General features: G+C 35.5%; 1 protein-coding gene across 1 annotated transcript; it reads left to right on the top strand.

The window, feature by feature from the left end:
• The first annotated feature begins 2,903 nt into the window (after positions 1-2,903).
• On the top strand, positions 2,904-18,839 carry LOC140148889 (uncharacterized). The gene is made up of 7 exons (XM_072170987.1): positions 2,904-3,412; positions 11,236-11,355; positions 13,492-13,543; positions 14,422-14,608; positions 15,522-15,677; positions 15,949-16,002; positions 16,984-18,839. Exons 1-7 carry the CDS (start codon positions 3,386-3,388, stop codon positions 18,185-18,187), a joined length of 1,800 nt encoding a protein of 599 aa, XP_072027088.1. The 5' UTR covers positions 2,904-3,385; the 3' UTR covers positions 18,188-18,839.
• Positions 18,840-19,326: the final 487 nt, after the last annotated feature.

Here is a 19,326-nt window from a genome sequence, read left to right as displayed (position 1 = left end):
TATGTTGTGTTGTGCTGTGTTGTGTTGTGTTGTGTTGTGTTGTGTTGTGTTGTGTTGTGTTGTGTTGTGTTGTGTAGTGTAGTGTAGTATAGTGTAGTGTAGTGTAGTGTAGTGTTGTGTTGTGTTGTGTTGTGTAATGTTATGTTACGTTACGTTACGTTACGTTACGTTACGTTATGTTATGTTAGGTTAGGTTAGGTTAGGTTAGGTTAGGTTAGGTTATGTTGTGTTGTGTTGTGTTGTGTTGTGTTGTGTTGTGTAATGTAATGTTATGTTATGTTATGTTATGTTATGTTATGTTATGTTATGTTATGTTATGTTATGTTATGTTATGTTGTATGTCATGTCATGTTATCACATAACATCACATCACATAACATATAACATAAAATAACAAATATAATATATTATGTTATGTTATGTTATGTTAAGTTATGTAACATAAAATAGCAAATATAATATAATTATTATGTTATGTAATGTTATGTTGTGTTGTGTTGTGTTGTGTTGTGTTGTGTAATGTTATGTTATGTTATGTTATGTTGTGTTATTTTATGTCATGATATGTTATGTTATATTATGTTATGATATGTTATGTTATGTTATGTTATGTTATGTTATGTTATGTTATGTTATGTTATGTTATGTTATGTTATGTTATGTTATGACATCACATCACATCACATCACATAACATATAACATAAAATAGCAAATATAATATATTATGTTATGTTGTGTTATGTTATGTTATGTAATGTTGTGTTATGTTATGTAATGTTGTGTTATGTTATGTAGTATGTTATGTTGTGTTGTGTTGTGTTGTGTTGTGTTGTGTTGCGTTATGTTATGTTATGTAAAATAAAATAAAATAAAATAAAATAAAATAAAATAAAATAAAATAAAATAAAATAAAATAAAATATAAATAAAATATAAAGCCTAAATCAATTAAAACCACAAAATGCAAAAAGCAACTAGAAAGAAGTACTGAAGAAAGATATATTTAAAATAATTATAGTAAATCAAGTTATGTTGTTATGTTATGTTATGTTATGTTATGTTATGTTATGTTATGTTATGTTATGTTATGTCATGTTATGTTAAAATTATTTAAAAATTTCAACAGTCCTCTTAGTAAATTGTATAAATCTAATGATATGTACTTAAAGTGACCTTTTGTATTGAATTTTAAGTCCGATTTTGGGGACAAAATGTATATCTTCAACATGACAGGTCAAAATTTTCAATTGATGGTCCGGTCGGCTTTTCATCCCAACTATACACTTTAAGTACATATCATTAAATTTATAAAGTAAATTAAAAGTATAAATAAAGTAAAATGTCAATAACTTCACAAATTTAATAAATTGCATAAAAATTTTGTAGATTGTATCGCGAATTTCAAAATTATTTGATATCAGAAAGATTCCTCGTAATTCAGAATGCAATTTGGTGTCACGGTGTGTGTTGTGCTCTCAGGTCCCAACAAAAAGTGCAAAGGTGGGTGACCGACCGGCCTCTTAATAGACCGGCCCCTATAGATTCCTTGCCTATATAACACTTGTTAGGGGGCCTGATGCAATGACCACAAATTTTACTGGGAAACTGATTGAGTTTATATGCTTTTCTATGGGGTCGACCCATAATTTTCATGTCAAAAAGCGGGGGGGATTTTAAGATCTGAAAAGGGGGGGCGAAAAATTTTCGCGATGAAATGTTTTTGCATCAGGCCCTCCCCCTAACAAGTGTTTGTGAACGATCCCTAAGCAGGTTTTTTGATATAGCTGAATGAGATATAAGCCGGAAAACCCCGGGTTTTAATCAAAAACTCTTAAATTTGACTGTTAAAGCACTCTACCATTGTGTATTATTACAACGTGCAAAAAGTAGAATTTGGACAAAAAAATCGAGGGCGTCCTTGTGAGCAAATCACACATTGCTGCAGGGCTGAACATAATCGGTGATAGGCCTATGCTGACGAATTTCAACCTGCCCGGATTATCCGGATATATGGTTTCTAATATGTTCCTGGATCATAAATTGGTACATCACGCGCATGTTTTAACAACTTGTCAACAAGTAGAAGTGATATGTTTATTTCCCAGGAATTTCCCGTAAAAGTACAAATATTTTCGCAAGAGTTTAGTTAATTAGCGCATTTCTTCTTCTTTTTTAGGGTATTATTGTTTTGGTTGATTTTTTTAAGTTTATCAGAACAGAAGAAAGAAATTAGGCCGCTAAAGAACTTATCTATATGCGGTTCGCATAATAGCCCTAAAACCCCGGGCCTAAAACCGTATACTTGCATAAATGCAAATCGCTTTTCCGTTCCTTTTTGTTAAAAATATTAAAGGAGGATTTCGTGATCCTAGCATCCTCTTTTTATGACATTTTTCAGTAGATATCCACGAAAAAAGCTTATTTCCAAAATTTCAGTTGATTCCGATTTTGCGTTTGCGAGTTATGTATGATTTATGTGTTGTAATTTCGTTCTGGTGCACCAGAACGAAATTCAAATTTGGCGATATTTTTGCTAAACGAATTAATCTGCAAGAAATATTTGGTACATAAACATTATGTAGCCAGAGGTATCCAGTGGTGTAAAAATCTCAACTTTTTTTTGGGAAAAGTGGGGGATGAGGCTGTGGATCACGAAATGCCCCTTTAATCTGGAAAATCGGTATAAATAATTTAAACCTGATATGGTACTGGGTCAAAGCTCATAACATGTCATTCAAGGTCATGCATTTCACTGAAAAAAATTAAGTCAATATTTTATTCGTTTCAATATTCATGTATTGATTACTCAAATGACATTTTAATCCCTTCCTTTTCATGGATATCGATCTGATGTGTGCGACATCGCCCCCACAGCCAGTCACCAAATATTGACATCCCGTCATCCGCAGAACAGTCGGACGGCATTGGTTGCATGTTCATCATCATTTCATGTGCTCTTTCTTCAAAGCTGCTCTACATCAGGCTCCATAAACGCAATTTTAACCTGTTTTTTACAGTAGCAATGTCTCTATTTAACAAGGAAATAACAATTTGAGAAAGAGAAGCTACTATTTTTCTACAGAAAATAGCTGCATAAGTTTGTTTCCGACAAAAACAAAATACTCATGTATCACGTCAGGCATGAAATTGCCTAGATACGGGACGCCGTTTTATGCCAATTAGGCTGGCCGACGTGCTTTGCGTAAATTGTGGATGGAATAACTTGAACTGAGATGTCTACTATCAACTCTGGATACTATTATTAAAGCTGTAAAAGAAAGAGATCTAAACATGGATAGTTTGCTGCAGATGTTGTAATTCTATGTCATCTATGACAACGAGAACCAAATGGCCGTCCATGGAATAGGTTTTTGGTTTTTGAACAATGGCTAACGCAGGTATTGTTCAACAGGTAAGTATTCATTAGTCATAATAAACCATTTATTCCGGGCATTTATTATACCATGCATGATTTCTTTGTTGTTATATATTTCAATCTGCTATGACAACGCCAGTTGAAGACCAATTCAGTGATCCCAGCTCAAGTGTAAAAAAAAAAAAAAATTGCTTAAACGTGAGGGATAAGTCATTCAAATTGTCATTTGGTATTTTTGAAATTAAAATATTTGCAAAAAACTAAGAAAACAGCAGTATTGACGAAGTTGAAGCCCCATTCAAATACATGTAGGTAATTTAGGGCCTATATAGGCCTACTGTCAGTATATAAATTACATATTCATGTAAATGCCTTGGTTTTTCTTAAATACACAGGCTATGTTAGCACATATGACAATGACAAAGGTACCAAATTCTGAATTTTGATTTTTGCAACGTCAATTAAGGGCTGGGGTATGAACGTTTGGACAGTATTTATTTTGGGACATTAGAGCGCATCAGACATATCGAATTGCATTCTGAATAAGAAGAATGTCATTCTGATATCAAATAAGTTTGATTGTTTGAAATTCGCAATTTGATACACATTTTATGGCAAATCATTAAAAATTGATATTTTTGATATTTAACTGTACTTGAAGTAAACTTTATAAATCTGATGATTTATACTTAAAGTGTATGTATGTAGGTGGGATGAAAAGCCGACGATCAATTGAAAATTTTGACCTTTCGTATTGAAGATATGGATTTTTTTCCCAAAACACCAAAAAATTAGGTCTTTTGGGAAAAAATCAATATCTTCAATATCAAAGGTCAAAATTTTCAATTGACTGTCGGCTTTTCCTCCCTGCTACATACACTTTAAGAATATATCATTAGATTTATATAATTTACTTAGAGGACTGTTATATATCAAAAATTTGAAAAATATCAAATTTTTATAATTTGTCATAAAATTTGTATTATATTGTGATTTTAAAAAAATGAAAATTATTTGATGTCAGAAAGACATGCTTCGTATTCAGAATGCATTCGATAGGTCTGAGGTGCTCTCATGTCCCACAAAAAATACTGTCGAAACGCAATAAACGCTCATTTTGGATCCCTTAAGGGATCTAGAATGAAACGTTTATAACGTTTCGACAGTATTTTTGTGGGACATGAGAGCACCTCAGACGTATCGAATTGCATTCTGAATACGAAGCATGTCTTTCTGATATCAAATAATTGTCCTTTTTTGAAATTCACGATATAATACACATTTTATGACAAATTATTTGATATATAATAGTCCTCGAAATAAATTTTATCAATCTAATGATATATTCTTAAAGTGTATGTAGCTGGGAGGAAAAGCCGACGATCAATTGAAAATTTTGACCTTTTATATTGAATATATGGATTTTTTTCCCAAAAAGACCTTTTTTTTGTGTTTTGGGAAAAAAATCCATATCTGCAATACGAAAGGTCAACATTTTCAATTGATCGTCGGCTTTTCATCCCACCTACATACACTTTAAGTATAAATCATCAGATTTATAAAGTTTACTTCAAGTACTGTTAAATATCAAAACAATTAATTTTTAATAATTTGCCATAAAATGTGTATTACATTGCGAATTTCAAAAAATCAAAATTATTTGATATCAGAAGGACATTCTTCGTACTCAGAATGCAATTATTCGATATGTCTGATGTGCTCTAATGTCCCACAATAAATACTGTCCAAACGTCCATACCCCTTCCCTTAAAAGTATGTGTGATTTTAAACAACCAATACGCAGTTATCTGGGGGAACATGGATGTGCTTCAGGAAGAGAAAGATCGTCGAGTAACGTTTGATCCAACATTAACCTTCAGCAAGCATGTTGCAATGGTGGTGAAGAAGGCGACTAGTATGGTTGGAATCATTAGGACCTTTAATAATTTATTAATTCATGGATATATACAATGTTGAAAACCCTGTACAAGACCATAGCTTAGTCTACAAGATTAAGACTGTAGAGTAGTATAACCACTGAAGATGTATGCATGTATGAGGGTCTGGTTGGTTGCTATAATGCATATAGGGCCTAGTGATACTTTTGGAGACGATTGAAACCAAGCTGCCATCGATGTGACCAATCTCATCCAGTTTGTTGCAGTCATCTTCATCTTGAACATGTGTAAAAACCTTAGTGTCATCAGCAAAAACCTACTCTGCACTACATCCAGAAGATCTTTGAAAACCAAAATTGGTTCCAAGACACTGCCTTGCGGAATGCCAATAAGTATATACATCATGATGAAGATTTTCTATTTACAATCACCCTCCATTTCCTTCCACGGTAGTCAGGGATGACTCTATCTAATTACTTCAGTTTTGATTGTTTATCAATTGAAAAGCCCCGATTCTTCAGAATTAGAAATTGAAAAAATGACCAGAATTTATAATATCATGATCTTCTATAATTTACGGTCTTAACCTTGTCCATATAACCACTGGACACTGATGGGTGACTTAGTTTACATCACCTTATATTACCTTACATTACATTTTACATTATTAATTGTGCTGAATTTTAAATTTAAAAACTTGTTATCGAGTCGACTTGTTGAAATAAAAAATTAATAGATTCTGAAATAAATGGAGTCTTCTCTTGGTTTTTTACAATGCGCTTTTCCTCGTTCCATCCTTATTGAGTTAAAATTAAGTTGTCTTTTGGCTTTACAAGATATAGCACAGAGTTTTACTTATAAACACAGGGAAGTATATAATTAATTGATCCGACTGACTCCCATTTTTTCCCAACAACAATTTTGGGCCTTAGTACGAGAAACTCAGTGACTTTCTCAGTGGTAAATAAGATTATCTTCAATTCTATTTTGATGAAAATTGAACCTTAAAAATCATTCATTCAGTGAATTGTGTCAAATTGATGTTATAGTTTTGAAATTATCAGCAAGATTCAGATCAAATTCATACGAAAAAAGCAGGGCCAGGGCCGTACTTTGTATTGTAGTTTTAAACGCCCATGGTCGGTCTGTGGATTTGTTTATTATTTTGCCTCTGACGATATTAATAAAACGCAGTTATGTGCAAAATATAGCGGTAAATGATTGTTTCAAATGTCCTTTTTTAAGGGGGTACTACACCCCTGTGGTAAATTTGCGACTATTTTTGCATTTTCTCAAAAATAATAACACACTGGTAACAAAAAGTTATGTATATTATTGGGGCAAGGAATCAATTACTACACTGAAATTTCAGTGACTCAAGACAAGCGGTTCAGTATATGATAGGAAATTAGGTACATCCTTGCGGTACCTTATTTCTTACATCATAAATAACGAATCACTTGTCTTGGGTCACTGAAATTCCAGTGTAGTAATTGGATTCCTTGCCCTATAATATACATAACTTTGTTACCACTGTGTTATTAGTTTTTGAGAAAAAATGCAAAAAAGACACAAATTTATTGAGGGTGTAGTACCCCTTAATGTCACTAAATAGCACCAAAATCTTCTTTTGAAAGATTACACAGCTTTATTCCGTACATGCTGCTTCAATGGAGTCGGAACACTGTATAAACTCCTGAAACTCTTGCACCAAGAATAAACCAAGTATAGGCCTATTCGCTATTCTTTTATCATGTTTATGAATTAATGGTAATGATTTCATGCTTTGATTTGACTTGAGCAGATCATCCGAATGAGTATACATGTAGAATAATGTGCTGATTTTGATGACACACAATAAAGTTTGCCGGTGCAAACACAATAAAGTTGCTTGCATGGACAAAGATTCAACCTGGAAAACAAGAAAGAGTCGGCGATATGAGAAAGGTTTCTAACACAGTCAATCACAAGAAAGAGAGAGTATTTTGAAGTTCACACAAAATATCTTTATTTCATGAATAACTGGTTTGAAATTATAAACGGCGTCAATTGCCAATTCCCTTTTCACGTATATTTTCTAAGTTAAGATGGCATCGCACAGTGATATTTTTAATAAAAACAGGAAAGGCATCCGAGATACGTAATTATGAAAATTTCATTACTAATTAGTGTCTTCTAATGACCACTGCAAATGACTGCCGGACTAATGACAGCAATTATATCGCGTTTCTATTTTGTAAACAATAAAGATAGTTGTACCATCATTTGTTTGCTGCTATTAGCTAATCAGAAAAACGTGTATAAGCTTATAGCGATAGCAAACTAAAATTGTCCATTTGTTTTAATCACTCCTGTCAATTACTGTCATGCCTTTTTCTTCCATTTTGTTTTTATTGCAAAAACGCACACACCGAATTAATTCAATTTTCTTGCGAGCTTAAAATAAGTAGGCCATATGGAACATCCCTACACTGCAAAAACAGCAGAACAACACTTTATTAAAATAACACTTGATAAACACTTGTTTGTACAATGAAGGTATAGGAGTGTTAATTTATAAACACTAAAATAACACGTTTTAAAATATGAAGATAGTGTTTAAAAACACACTATGACTGTTAGCACTAGACTGTGATGAGTGAAAGGTCTTATTGAAAGTCAATCGTGTATGACTATGACAGAACGTTACTAAGAGACACCGTACAGGCCTAAACATGATAAAGATAGAAAATCTGATTTTGCCAAATCATCTACAATAATTCCTCTATAAAATGGACTCAGTGCGTTTTATTTCAGTCACTTAGGTTCATCAACATGATTATATTAAACTGTAAGTCATCTTTTCATGTTCATTTTAAAAACCACGGACCATTAGTTACCCCCTAGATCGCTTTGCATGCGATGAATACACTGTTTAATTCTCTCAGCACTGCTCAGGGTTATTTGTTTTTGTTTGGACATTTCACAATTGATAACCAAATGGTTGAATTGATAATATCGAACCATAATGAAACAATATATTTCCTCCACAATCACCTCATCTTTTGTGTTTTGTCGACAGACTTCCCAAGTTTTATGTGAAATGTTAACGAATCGATGCTTGGCAGAATATTTGCTTTAATAATGCCACCACCGATGATGAGAGGACCGATGTGCTTTAATTCGATCGAGTTTTAAGCACTGCATTAAGGGTATACGAGGTATTGTTGGTCGAAGCAGCAATACATCGCATAACCTTAAAAAGCCTCTAGAGTAATTTGAATCTTCTTCAATACACGAGAGGTGTAGATAAATCTGGGGAGAAAGAAATTATGAACAGCAAATTGCTGATTGATTGGAAGTTTGTGAAATAGACCCTTTTATGAAATCGATTAAATAAAACAGAAAGTACAATACAAATACGTCATCAACAAATAATGTCTTGCCAAGTTATGGTTTTACATCGTATATTTCAACTTTGAGTCATGCACTTTTGATGTACCCATATTTAAAGCAAGATTTCTTGCTTTGTTGTAAAGACATTTCAAAGAAAACCTCAACAACAACATCATCATCAGGAACATAAACATAGCAAATAATTTGGTACAATGCCACTTTTTTTACGAGTCTTTTGTCGATTGAATCATTATTGTGTACCTAGTATTATAATAGTATTAGTTTTGGATCTGGACTTGTGCTGGATCTGGCCGGACGTTATAGTTCTAGATCTGGCCGTTATTCATCATAGAAGTAGTGATGTAACAGGATCAATTATATATACCATAGCGATAGCTGAAAACAATTTTTGAATGTATTGCCCTGCACTAGACGTACGCTTTAACTCTGCATCGCATCAGTGATTATCAAAGAAAGAATGGTCATTAAGACCTGGATCGTAATTCTATGAAAATTCCACTCACACCTGTACGATTAGTGTCTTCGAAAAGAGCGGTATACTATTCTATCTATGATTGCACACATATAGACATAACAGGTGATGAGTGCAGCCTATACTTATAGTGCAGGGCAATACATTCAAAAAATGCTATCGCTATAATGAATTAATCCCGATCAACATCACTACTGCCCGGCGAATAGTTCTGATGGTCTCCTGTTACATCATACTTTTACGGCGAATAGATCTGGATCTGGATCTGTGGACGTTATCCTCTACCCGCATAACATCAGTCCAGTTGCATGGTTCAAACCGAAGACCTGAATATTATACGTCAATTGCGTTGCTCTGATTAAAAAGCACTCTTTAGTGGAACCCATCAGAATTATGTTATATGACTAAAAGAAAATCAAACCTTGATCGGAATAACTCCCCTTTGTCATATAATCCCGTTATTGTTTTATTAATGCTTTATTATTTGAACTATATATTATATATATAGCCACTTTGACCAATATTTTCATTTGTGCGAACTTGATCGTTAAAGTTGTTCGAGGCTGTATCTCGGCAACACCTCTGTTGATACCGTGTGATCAATGTCAACATATCACATGCACAATGACCAAACTTTTTCGCGGAAACTTTTATGTACATGATCAATGGAAATGCATTACTGTGGATCAATTCTTACTTTCTTCATGGATCATTTATTTGCTTTACAATGCATTTTATTAAAACTATTTTGATTCACAGAAGAACAAATTAATAATTCATACACGGAAAGTCTTGACATTCTTCGTTTAGGAATAAATCAATTGTTCAATCATCATTAGGCGTACCATTAGCAGTATTACGGTAACATTGTCAAAATAAAACGCAGTGTGATATTCAATGATAATTTCAGGTATAGATTTGTTGCAATTCTTTCATTGGTTTGACTTTTAATCCACAAAACTAAACCACGTCAGTATTCTGTAAATAATCAACCCCAGGGGCACTCCCTAAAATGGGTGCCGGGATGTGCGGCCACATTGACCCCCATTTTTCAACGCCCTCTCACCCAATGACCCCTTTTTTGTTTTTCTGAAAATTAACTCCTTCTCACCCAATGACCCCGTTTTGTTTTTCTGTCACCAAAAGACCCCCTTTTTTTGAGGAAATTTCTGCCTAATGTCACCGAATGAACCCATTTTTTCATTATTTTTCTTCAAATTTTGATGAATTTTTGACAATTATGTATCAAGTTTTTATCTTGACCAAAATTTTTCCCAGTCTCACTGAATGACCCCCCTTTTTGGTCAGATTTTCTCCATCACGAAAAGACCCCCTAATTTGGGACCTTCTCACTGAAAGACCCCCCCCTTTTTCGGTGTCTTGGCTCGCACCGAAAGACCCCTAGTTCCGAACTGATGTCCGCACATCCCCGTCACTTCCAAAGGTGAATGCCCACCCGGCACCCCGGAATCAAACTACCTCCGAAATCAAGATTTACAGATACTGCGGACATGGCGGATGTCACTTACTGACTTATATTATAGTAATCTAATCTGAGAATCCCTTGATCAAAAATCAAACCAACAAAAGCATTTCTATAAACTTTAAAACACGAAGTCAAATGTCAACTATAATAACTCCTTCAAAAAAAGGGGATGTGCGCATTTTGAATAATTATAAAAAATGCCCATGCTGTAAAATAACCAAAATATCCCACAGTCAATTGTGTCTGGTCCTAAATCTTACGCCACTGCAGGTCTGTAGATTTGCAATCAGATCATGAGGGTTTGAGCAAAACCCATGCCATGAATGTTTTTATTTTGAATACTTCTTAACGTTTAACAGGGGGGCATGAATTAGAAATTAGCACATTAGGTAGCTCCATTTGAATTTCATACACCCTCTGAGAAAGATTCAACCAGTGAATCTTACACAGAGGGAGGATGAGTTTCAAATGGATTTGGATAATGTGCTAATTTCATTTGAAATTCACACTCCCCTGTGGAAGAATAGCCCAATACCTCGTACAGCAGAAGCATCTTTGTTTCAATGTTTTTACTTATTTTTGCCCATTTATTTTATTGTCGTTTCAGATGTCGGAAGCCCCTCCTGGAGGGGGTTTCGTTGGCGGTGACGATGGTGACGGAATTAAGCGCCGACGTTCAAAGCGACATAAACGTGATAAAGGAGGTGGTGCATCTCAAAGGCGAAAGGTGAGTATTTACGCAAATGCCCCTCACCATGATCACTGTAAATTTCTCGAACACCTCGCATGCGTTCTGGATAGTCCGACGAGTAGGACCTGATTTTTTAGCCACCGCGAAAGTCCGCCAACTGCGAAACCCGAGGAAGATATTGTCAGGTTTCATCATTCGGTATCAGGTCCTAGTCTGGACTTGATATCACTCGAGTCCAAGAAAAGAATAATACTAAACAGCTCTTTTCAGAGCCACCAAGTTTCTATAGGTTTTCCGAACCGCAGTGTGAATGGTTCTTTTCAGAGCCACCAAACTCTACAAAAGACCGATCTGATTGGTATAGGCTAATCTTTTAGCTAAGATAGTCACAGTTTTGAATATTATAAACCAAAAAAATATGACTTTGCTTAGGTATAAATATTTCTTTTTAGAAACCAAGATCAGGTTTCACTATATAGGCTGCTAGTATATAATTAAGAATTTCTCAGCAGAAGACTTCCTTAATTAATAGAGCTATAGGTTAAGTTTTATGACCAGGTTATAATGGAAGCAGGTATACCCTTTTTGCCTTTAGCCTTTTTTTAATGCAATTATTGCCGTTTCGCATAACGACGTATAAGTTTCTTTAGTGAATACTCAAGTAAAGTTAAAGAGTTTTTGACTAAAATATCATTTATATCAATTTTATGAATGTCTGCTTTAGATTGGAATGATTTGCTTTCAAGTAGATGGTATATTTTTGAGTACAGAAACATTACATTTCGGCAAAATTATAAATGCGATTTTCTCGAAATATGTATTTTGTGAGCATGAGATACACCATTATGATTATGTGAAACGGATCAGTAAATTAGCCTCTGCGTGGCTATTTAATTTGTTTCAACTGTTACGCCTATAAAACACTATTAGATGAAATTGGCCCAATAATAACTTGATGTAAACATTAAAATATGAAAACTACGAAAACACGTTTAAAAAAGAATATGATTCGATTAGATCTAAAATAACTGTTATCAGAAAAGTTGATTTCAATTAAAATATCTGTATATCAGAAAAGGTGATTTCAATGCTGACAAATTATAACAAACGAATTTTATGTTCATAATTCTGATACCTATCCTTTTAGTCCATGATTTCGATGGGACCTGTAGGCTATCAGTGCAGGTTAAATAAGGTTCATGTTAAATGTTGAAGCTATTTCTGGGGGAGAATTGCATCTGAGTTGAACTTGTATGCTGTAATTGGTGCTACGGGTAATGCAACATTTATGAACATACTGTTAAAAGGCTTCCCCCATGGAAACGACACTATGCCACACGCGGAGACCACGTCGACCTCCTCGAAGTCCATTCGCGACCCAATTTTAGGTCCACGCGCCGCAAATCAATCGTACGCAAATTAAATTTGACAGAAAATTATAAGAACAATCGGCACTTTTGGACTTTGAATAATTTTTTAACACCATAAATAATGTGAATGGAATTACAAATTGGTTTCATTTTTTAACTTGTGTGGGTTCATATAGGAGTATACAGTCGATACCATGTTCCATGCGTTTGGTCAATTATGATCCGAAGTTCCGAACAAATCAGGAGGAGAAATGAGTTTCACAGATGCTTAAAGCCAACAAGGGGTGTTTCAAGTAAATAAATACACACGTGTGGAGTGATTCAAGGGGTGTTTCAAGCGGCAGAAGTCCTCACTTTATAGGCCGTGATATTATAGACCGTAAATCTTCATAGAACTTCAAAAGGTCCAGAGAAAAGGTCTACGTTGGCGTTCGCGGACTCGGCATGGTCAGAGTAGACTTTCGGCCGCATGAGTTGTTGAAGGAGAAAGACAAAACAAGGCCGAAAGAGAAACTTGGTAGGGGTAGCTGGGGTAGGCCTAAATGGTTAAACAATGAACTGAAGAAAACCCAATCCTATACGAAACTCGGGCGTACAATGAACCGAAAGTACAAAGCAGCCTTTGAAGCAATAGCAGGTGTAAAAGTGCAGTGCAATTTTAAGAGTGTCATTGTTTTAGACCCACTAAACTTTGATTGTACTCTGAGCTATTCTGCTACATGTAAGTGTACTTAAATCCCTGGACTTAGGCCTACTAAAACCGACTCGTTTGCTTACTCATACATCTTTTTTTTTTCAACAGCTTGAAAAGGCACAAGAACATTTACGAAGCAGAATGCGACAAAGGCTCACTGGTAAGCAATTAAGATTTTGATGTGTTACCTACCACCCCATGCACCAATGCCAAACAACACACGATAAGGGAAAAGCATCTCTAACACAAACACACTTTAATGTGAACATGGTTAATGCGATACTGTGTATATCAAAAAGGATTTGAAATACTTATTGTTAAATTATATATAGGTTTATTTAACTAAATAACATCAGTATGCATGGTGGTATCTCTTAAATTGTTAATACTATACATAATATTTATCTTATCTCAAAAGAGTTGTATGTAATTTAAAACTTACAAAATCTCTTTTATTTGTTTAAATGTGATAAAGTACCACACGCACCGCATGTTCGTGTTGTGGAAAAAAGTTTTATAAACTAATAGTTAATACCCATTGCACTCATTGTATGTCAAATGCATGCCTGGAGCTTTTCGAGTCCCACACACCGCCTTACCCATTCGATTGGTTTAGAACTTGGCCCCAAACCACGCAGTTCAAGATAAAATTGGCAAAGTATATTATTTATGGAATTAGTAGCGAAATGAAGGAGAAAGCAAAGGAACAGTACACAGTTATTAGAATTTGCTGTAAGAATTATTCTAAATGCTACATCAAAGCCCGGCATCGAAGATCACTCCGAATGATGGTTTTCCGCCAATGATATTTTTTTGCTTATTTTGTAAGCCGTATATTGAAACTTAGCAAATCTTGCTGCGACGAATATTTACCTTCTTGCGTTCTCTCTTAAAATATTTTCCAATAATCACCATGCTCTACATGCTTAAAGTGTTTGCTCTTTTCCATTCGCAGTGGGAGATATGCAAATATTATTTTTCTAATAAAACTTCAGTACATAACCGGCTTCTTTTGTGTTTCATTGTCTTCATATATAGGGCCTGCTATGGTATCAGCCAGACTTCAGAAGGCTGGAATAGGGAATGGAGGAAATATACAAATACATGATGATAATAAGGTTCATGACCTAACACCAAAAGTGAAGACATTAAAAAGGTCAAAGGCAGAACTGGAAAAGATGAACGGAATTGAAGATTCAACAAAGCAACTCAAAGGAAGCTACTGGTACGTATAAAATTTAGATATTATGATGACGGTATGTAAGAAACAACTTGAGATTCCCTCCTTTAAAACTCCCACTCTATCCCCCTGGTGTAATTATTAAACGGTCCCTAAACCTATATGCAACGTAAATCCTTAGCTGTAACACTTTTTAAACACGTTATGCGTGTAGCCAAATTGAATTATTGTTAGATACATGTATGTACCTTTTCAGAAAAAGGTTTAATATTTTTAACCTATTCTCCTGCACATCATAAATCCAAAATAAAATCAACACCGTCCCTTTGGTTAACAAGTTAACACACTTTGAATTTGTATCTGAATGCATCCTAAACACTTAAACCCCATATTTAGCTTGTGTTTGATATCAAACATCAGATTATAATACAGGTTGATGTTTGATATCTAAACACGTCAGTTTTAGCTAAACGGTATTTAGGTATTAGTGTTTAGGATTCGTTTAGATACAAATTCAAAGTGCAATAACTTGTAAACCAAAGGGACAGTGTTGATTTTATTTTGGATTTGTGATGTTTAGAGAAAAACTTTCACAATATGAAACCATTTTCTGAAAAGGTACATGTAGATAATAATAACAATTTAGCTAAACGCCTAACATGTTTAAAAAAGTGTTAGATTTACACTTACAGTGTAGTCTCTCTCTCTCAATCCAGGTGGATGGGTACCAGCATAGAGGCCTATTATAGTGCTGGGGACAGGATAAGGTAAAAGATACTCCTTGTGCGGAATGGCCCCGAGTGGCGAACCCCCTGTATTTTTGTTCAGGTGTGTCCGAGGAAAGAGAGATGGATACTTTGGCATGTGAGCATTTATTTGCTCCGGGACGACTTTATGTACATACTTGTATCTACAAACAAACGTCCCTTAATCATTATTTTCTTCTTACCTATACCAGGCGGACGCAACAAGACAGATATTCTAATATAACTCACTCAAGAACGACAGGGAAAGGTGTCAAACACAGCCAAGAAGAGGTCCCGCTACACGAATTAGTTGACAGAGTGTTAAAGAGAAAAGAGCAGAAGAGCAATATATCACCTCTTACGATAAGGTAACTTAAATCTCTATTTCGTTGTCATTTCAAATTATAGAGAAGGGTAACAGTTTCGGAGTAGTCTGGGGCAATGCCAATAACTATCTAATATATTCTACAAGATTTATAATTGTTGATCTTAGTATAAAGATTAGTTGATTTTAATCTACAGGATTCATATTAATCCAACCTCAACAAAATTTTATAGTTTAACTTTTAACTAACAACAAAAAAGGAGAGTATACTGCAATACGCCCTAATATTTATTTTGTTTTTCACCATTTTACAGCGCATACAAGCAACCTACAGGACCGTTTGCGATTCAACAACATTCAATGATAAGGTACAATCTTACTTGTTGTTCATAATATTTGGAATATTCAAAATGTTCAATACATTAGGCTTTTACATGTTATACGATCTCGGCTTCATGGTATAGTGCATGTTTCTTGCTTAGCGCTTTTAAAACTAAGTGCTTTTAAGTACTTAACTTTTAAGCCTTAAAAGGAGACTCGTGTAGTCGGACTCCAGTAATGGCTCTCCAAACAGCTCTTTACAGGATATCAGGTCGTGTATCATGCCAACATCTTGATGTAATCCTTCTGGACTTCTTGCTCGTTTTTCATGTTTGGGCTGCCGTATATGAGAACCAGTGCTGCGTCCTCTTCTCTCCTGGCACAGTGACCTTGAAACTTAGGGTACAGGGCGTTAGTCCGCTTAAGCCTTCTGATCCTTCGTTCCCGGATATTGGCAACAGTTTTCATACACTTCCTTGTTATTGTGTGGGTGTTTTTTGCCATGTAAAAACAGTGTTTAGCATTTTAACACTTTTCTAAACACATTCTTGCCTTCACTTTGTGGCGTGTTTACATAAGCTTATACATATGTTATATGGATAATGTTTAGCCATTGTACTTTGATATTAGCATGGGTAACGTTTAACACTTTTCTAAACACATTCTTGCCTTCATTTCGTGGCGTGTTTACATAAGCTTACATTATGTTATATGGATAATGTTTAGCCATTGTACTTTGATGTTAGGATGGGTAACGTTTACCTTTTAAAAATATGTAACGTTTGTACCTTACAAAGGGAAGGCAAGAATGTGTTCAACATGTTCAATTGCTCAACATTTTTCTAGTACATCTAGTGATTATGTTCTTTCATCTGATTCTGATTTTAGAATTCATGATCACCAGTTCTATAAAACATAGCGAAAAGCGTTTGGGACTAACGATTTCATGAAAAGCAAGATCTGCCCCTGCACCCTCGTAATGTTCACCAAATCTTAACTAAACGTTTCTTGATATGTTTCTTTCACAGGAAAATGGTCAGTGGGCAACCTGTTGGCAAACTACGCAAGCACCCAAAAAATAAGGGACCATACTTCGTCGTTCTGCATCATGAAAATCCCACAAAAATGGAAAGCAGGCAAGAACTTGGAAATATTCGTGGAAAAGGATTGGACAGCTCTTTAGAATCAGAAGTTAACATATGGCGACCCGAGCTTGAGAAAAACGCAAGACGAAAAGAATCCGCGATGGACGTAGACGATCGGGGAGTGACAAACTACAAGCTTCAGATGCAACACGCGGCCAGACTTGCTGAAGCTCGCTTCGATTATTCCAATAGCTCGAAGAAGAATAGAATGCAAACGATCAATGCTCTACCTTCAATCAGATCTCAGGTTGAAAAAGACTCGAAATCGCATCAAGATGAATCATCCAATGATGACCAGGTTGATTTGAAAAATAATAGGAATAGCAGAACGGAATCTAGTAATGAAATATTGCAAGCTATGAAAAGTCATAAGCGCGCAAGACGGCAACCGAAAGGTGATGATTTCAACACGATTTTACGAACTCGAAACAGATATACTGCAAAAACTAAGTTATTCAAGGAGGAATTAACTATTGCTAGAACAAGAGCTTTGTCCATCATTGACGAAGATCAATCGTCGGTCTCAAGCGACAGCAAAAGTAGGTGCTTATCTGGAAGACGGCACAGTCAGACTTCATTACGCAATCTAAGCGCGCAGTCTTTGAATAGAATCGAAGAAACAAAGACGCCTGAACCGGATGACAATGACATACAAAATGCTAAAACTAAACAGAAGGTACAGACACCTGATCGAAGTACCGGGGTCATTGAAGAAGACGACGAAGAGGACAGTGATGGAGACGAGTCTGTATTCAGTGAGGAATCGTCTATGCGGGCCCTCAGGAGTTCTTTGGAATCGTCGTCGATGTCAAGCTCTCGATCTCCAGGACCATCATTGCAGCTCTCCTCAAACTCTAATCCGCTTCCTCCGATCCAAATCAGAGTTGCATCGCCTCCAACAAATCATGACAGAGTTGAGGATTATTCGTCGTCTTCCCATAATACAAAATCTTCAACTACGCAAATATTTGGACAGGACAGCTTGCCTTCAATACCCATTGTTCCTGGAATCGGGAAGCCATCCGGTAATGATACTGCTTCATCAGCAACAAACCAGAGCGAAATGATGGAGATCGAGACGCATTGACGTGTTTAATCTGTGTGATCTGTTTGCCCAATAACAGTAACAATCTAAAAGATATTTATTCCGGCCAGGAGTGGACCGGGTGGCTATTTATTTACGATATTTATTTCTTTGAATTATTCGACATTATTTATTTCGTGTGTTCAACTAATGTGGCTAATGCGGCTAAGACATTATGCATTTGAATTGGTCAAAAGGGAGTCTAACATATACATTAGTAAAGGTTTAAGATGCACTAAAACTTTTTATGCGGTACAGTGAGCATTGAATTTTCTGTATTGATGACATGTACATGTATACTGCGCACAAATAGTAAAGGCACTAAAAGTAAATTACAAAATAAAGTAGTCGATACAAATTTTGCTCTGCGTATTTTGATACCTCATTCGATACGATGCGACTTTATTTTCCTAAAAAAGAGAGCTTTTTAAAAGTGACAAAAATATACATTGACTTTTCCCTCGAAGGAAAATTCTCCATCTATCGACCGACTAATTTCATTTGCAATTTAGATTTAGTGTCTTCAAGAGCTTTTATATATTGCTTTTGTTTTAAGTGTTCGGATACTTTTTGGGCGCAGTATATATGTAAAGGGTGCGTGTTTGAAAAGTAGTGGGAGAGAGCGAGATGTGTGCGGGTGTCTATAGGGGTGTGGATGTGATCTATCTATCTTGCGGACGCATCCGAGAAAGAGTTTACAATTCTTTTCCAGGAATCTCTATCAGCCATCAGATTTGGGAGGTCATTAATTTCTTGATTGACGTCCCTTGCCACACAGTCGATGTAGTTGAATGGTCTTCTTCCTCTACATGTTCGTGGAAGCCTCATACAGATGACATCTGAAATTATTTGGTCTTTTGCACGGTAGCAGTGGCCTGCAAATCTGGCTCGCCGTTGAGCAACGATGGAGGACACCTGTGGAACACCATCATAGATCTCTGCTTTGGTTTTATGTTCACGCCAGGATATATTTCGAACCCTCATCAACAGCCGGGTGTAGGTACCATCAAGACGGTCCTGAAGATCTTTCTTCATTGTCCAGGTCTCACTTCCATATAAGAGGATACTCTCTATGCAGGCTCTAAAGAAGGCAAGCTTGGTATTTCTTGATATGTTGGACTGCCAGATGGTGTGCAGTTTGT

This window comes from Amphiura filiformis, chromosome 3 (assembly GCF_039555335.1).
Source record: "Amphiura filiformis chromosome 3, Afil_fr2py, whole genome shotgun sequence".
NCBI lineage: Eukaryota > Metazoa > Echinodermata > Ophiuroidea > Amphilepidida > Amphiuridae > Amphiura > Amphiura filiformis.
This window is presented reverse-complemented; position numbering and strand designations above follow the sequence as displayed.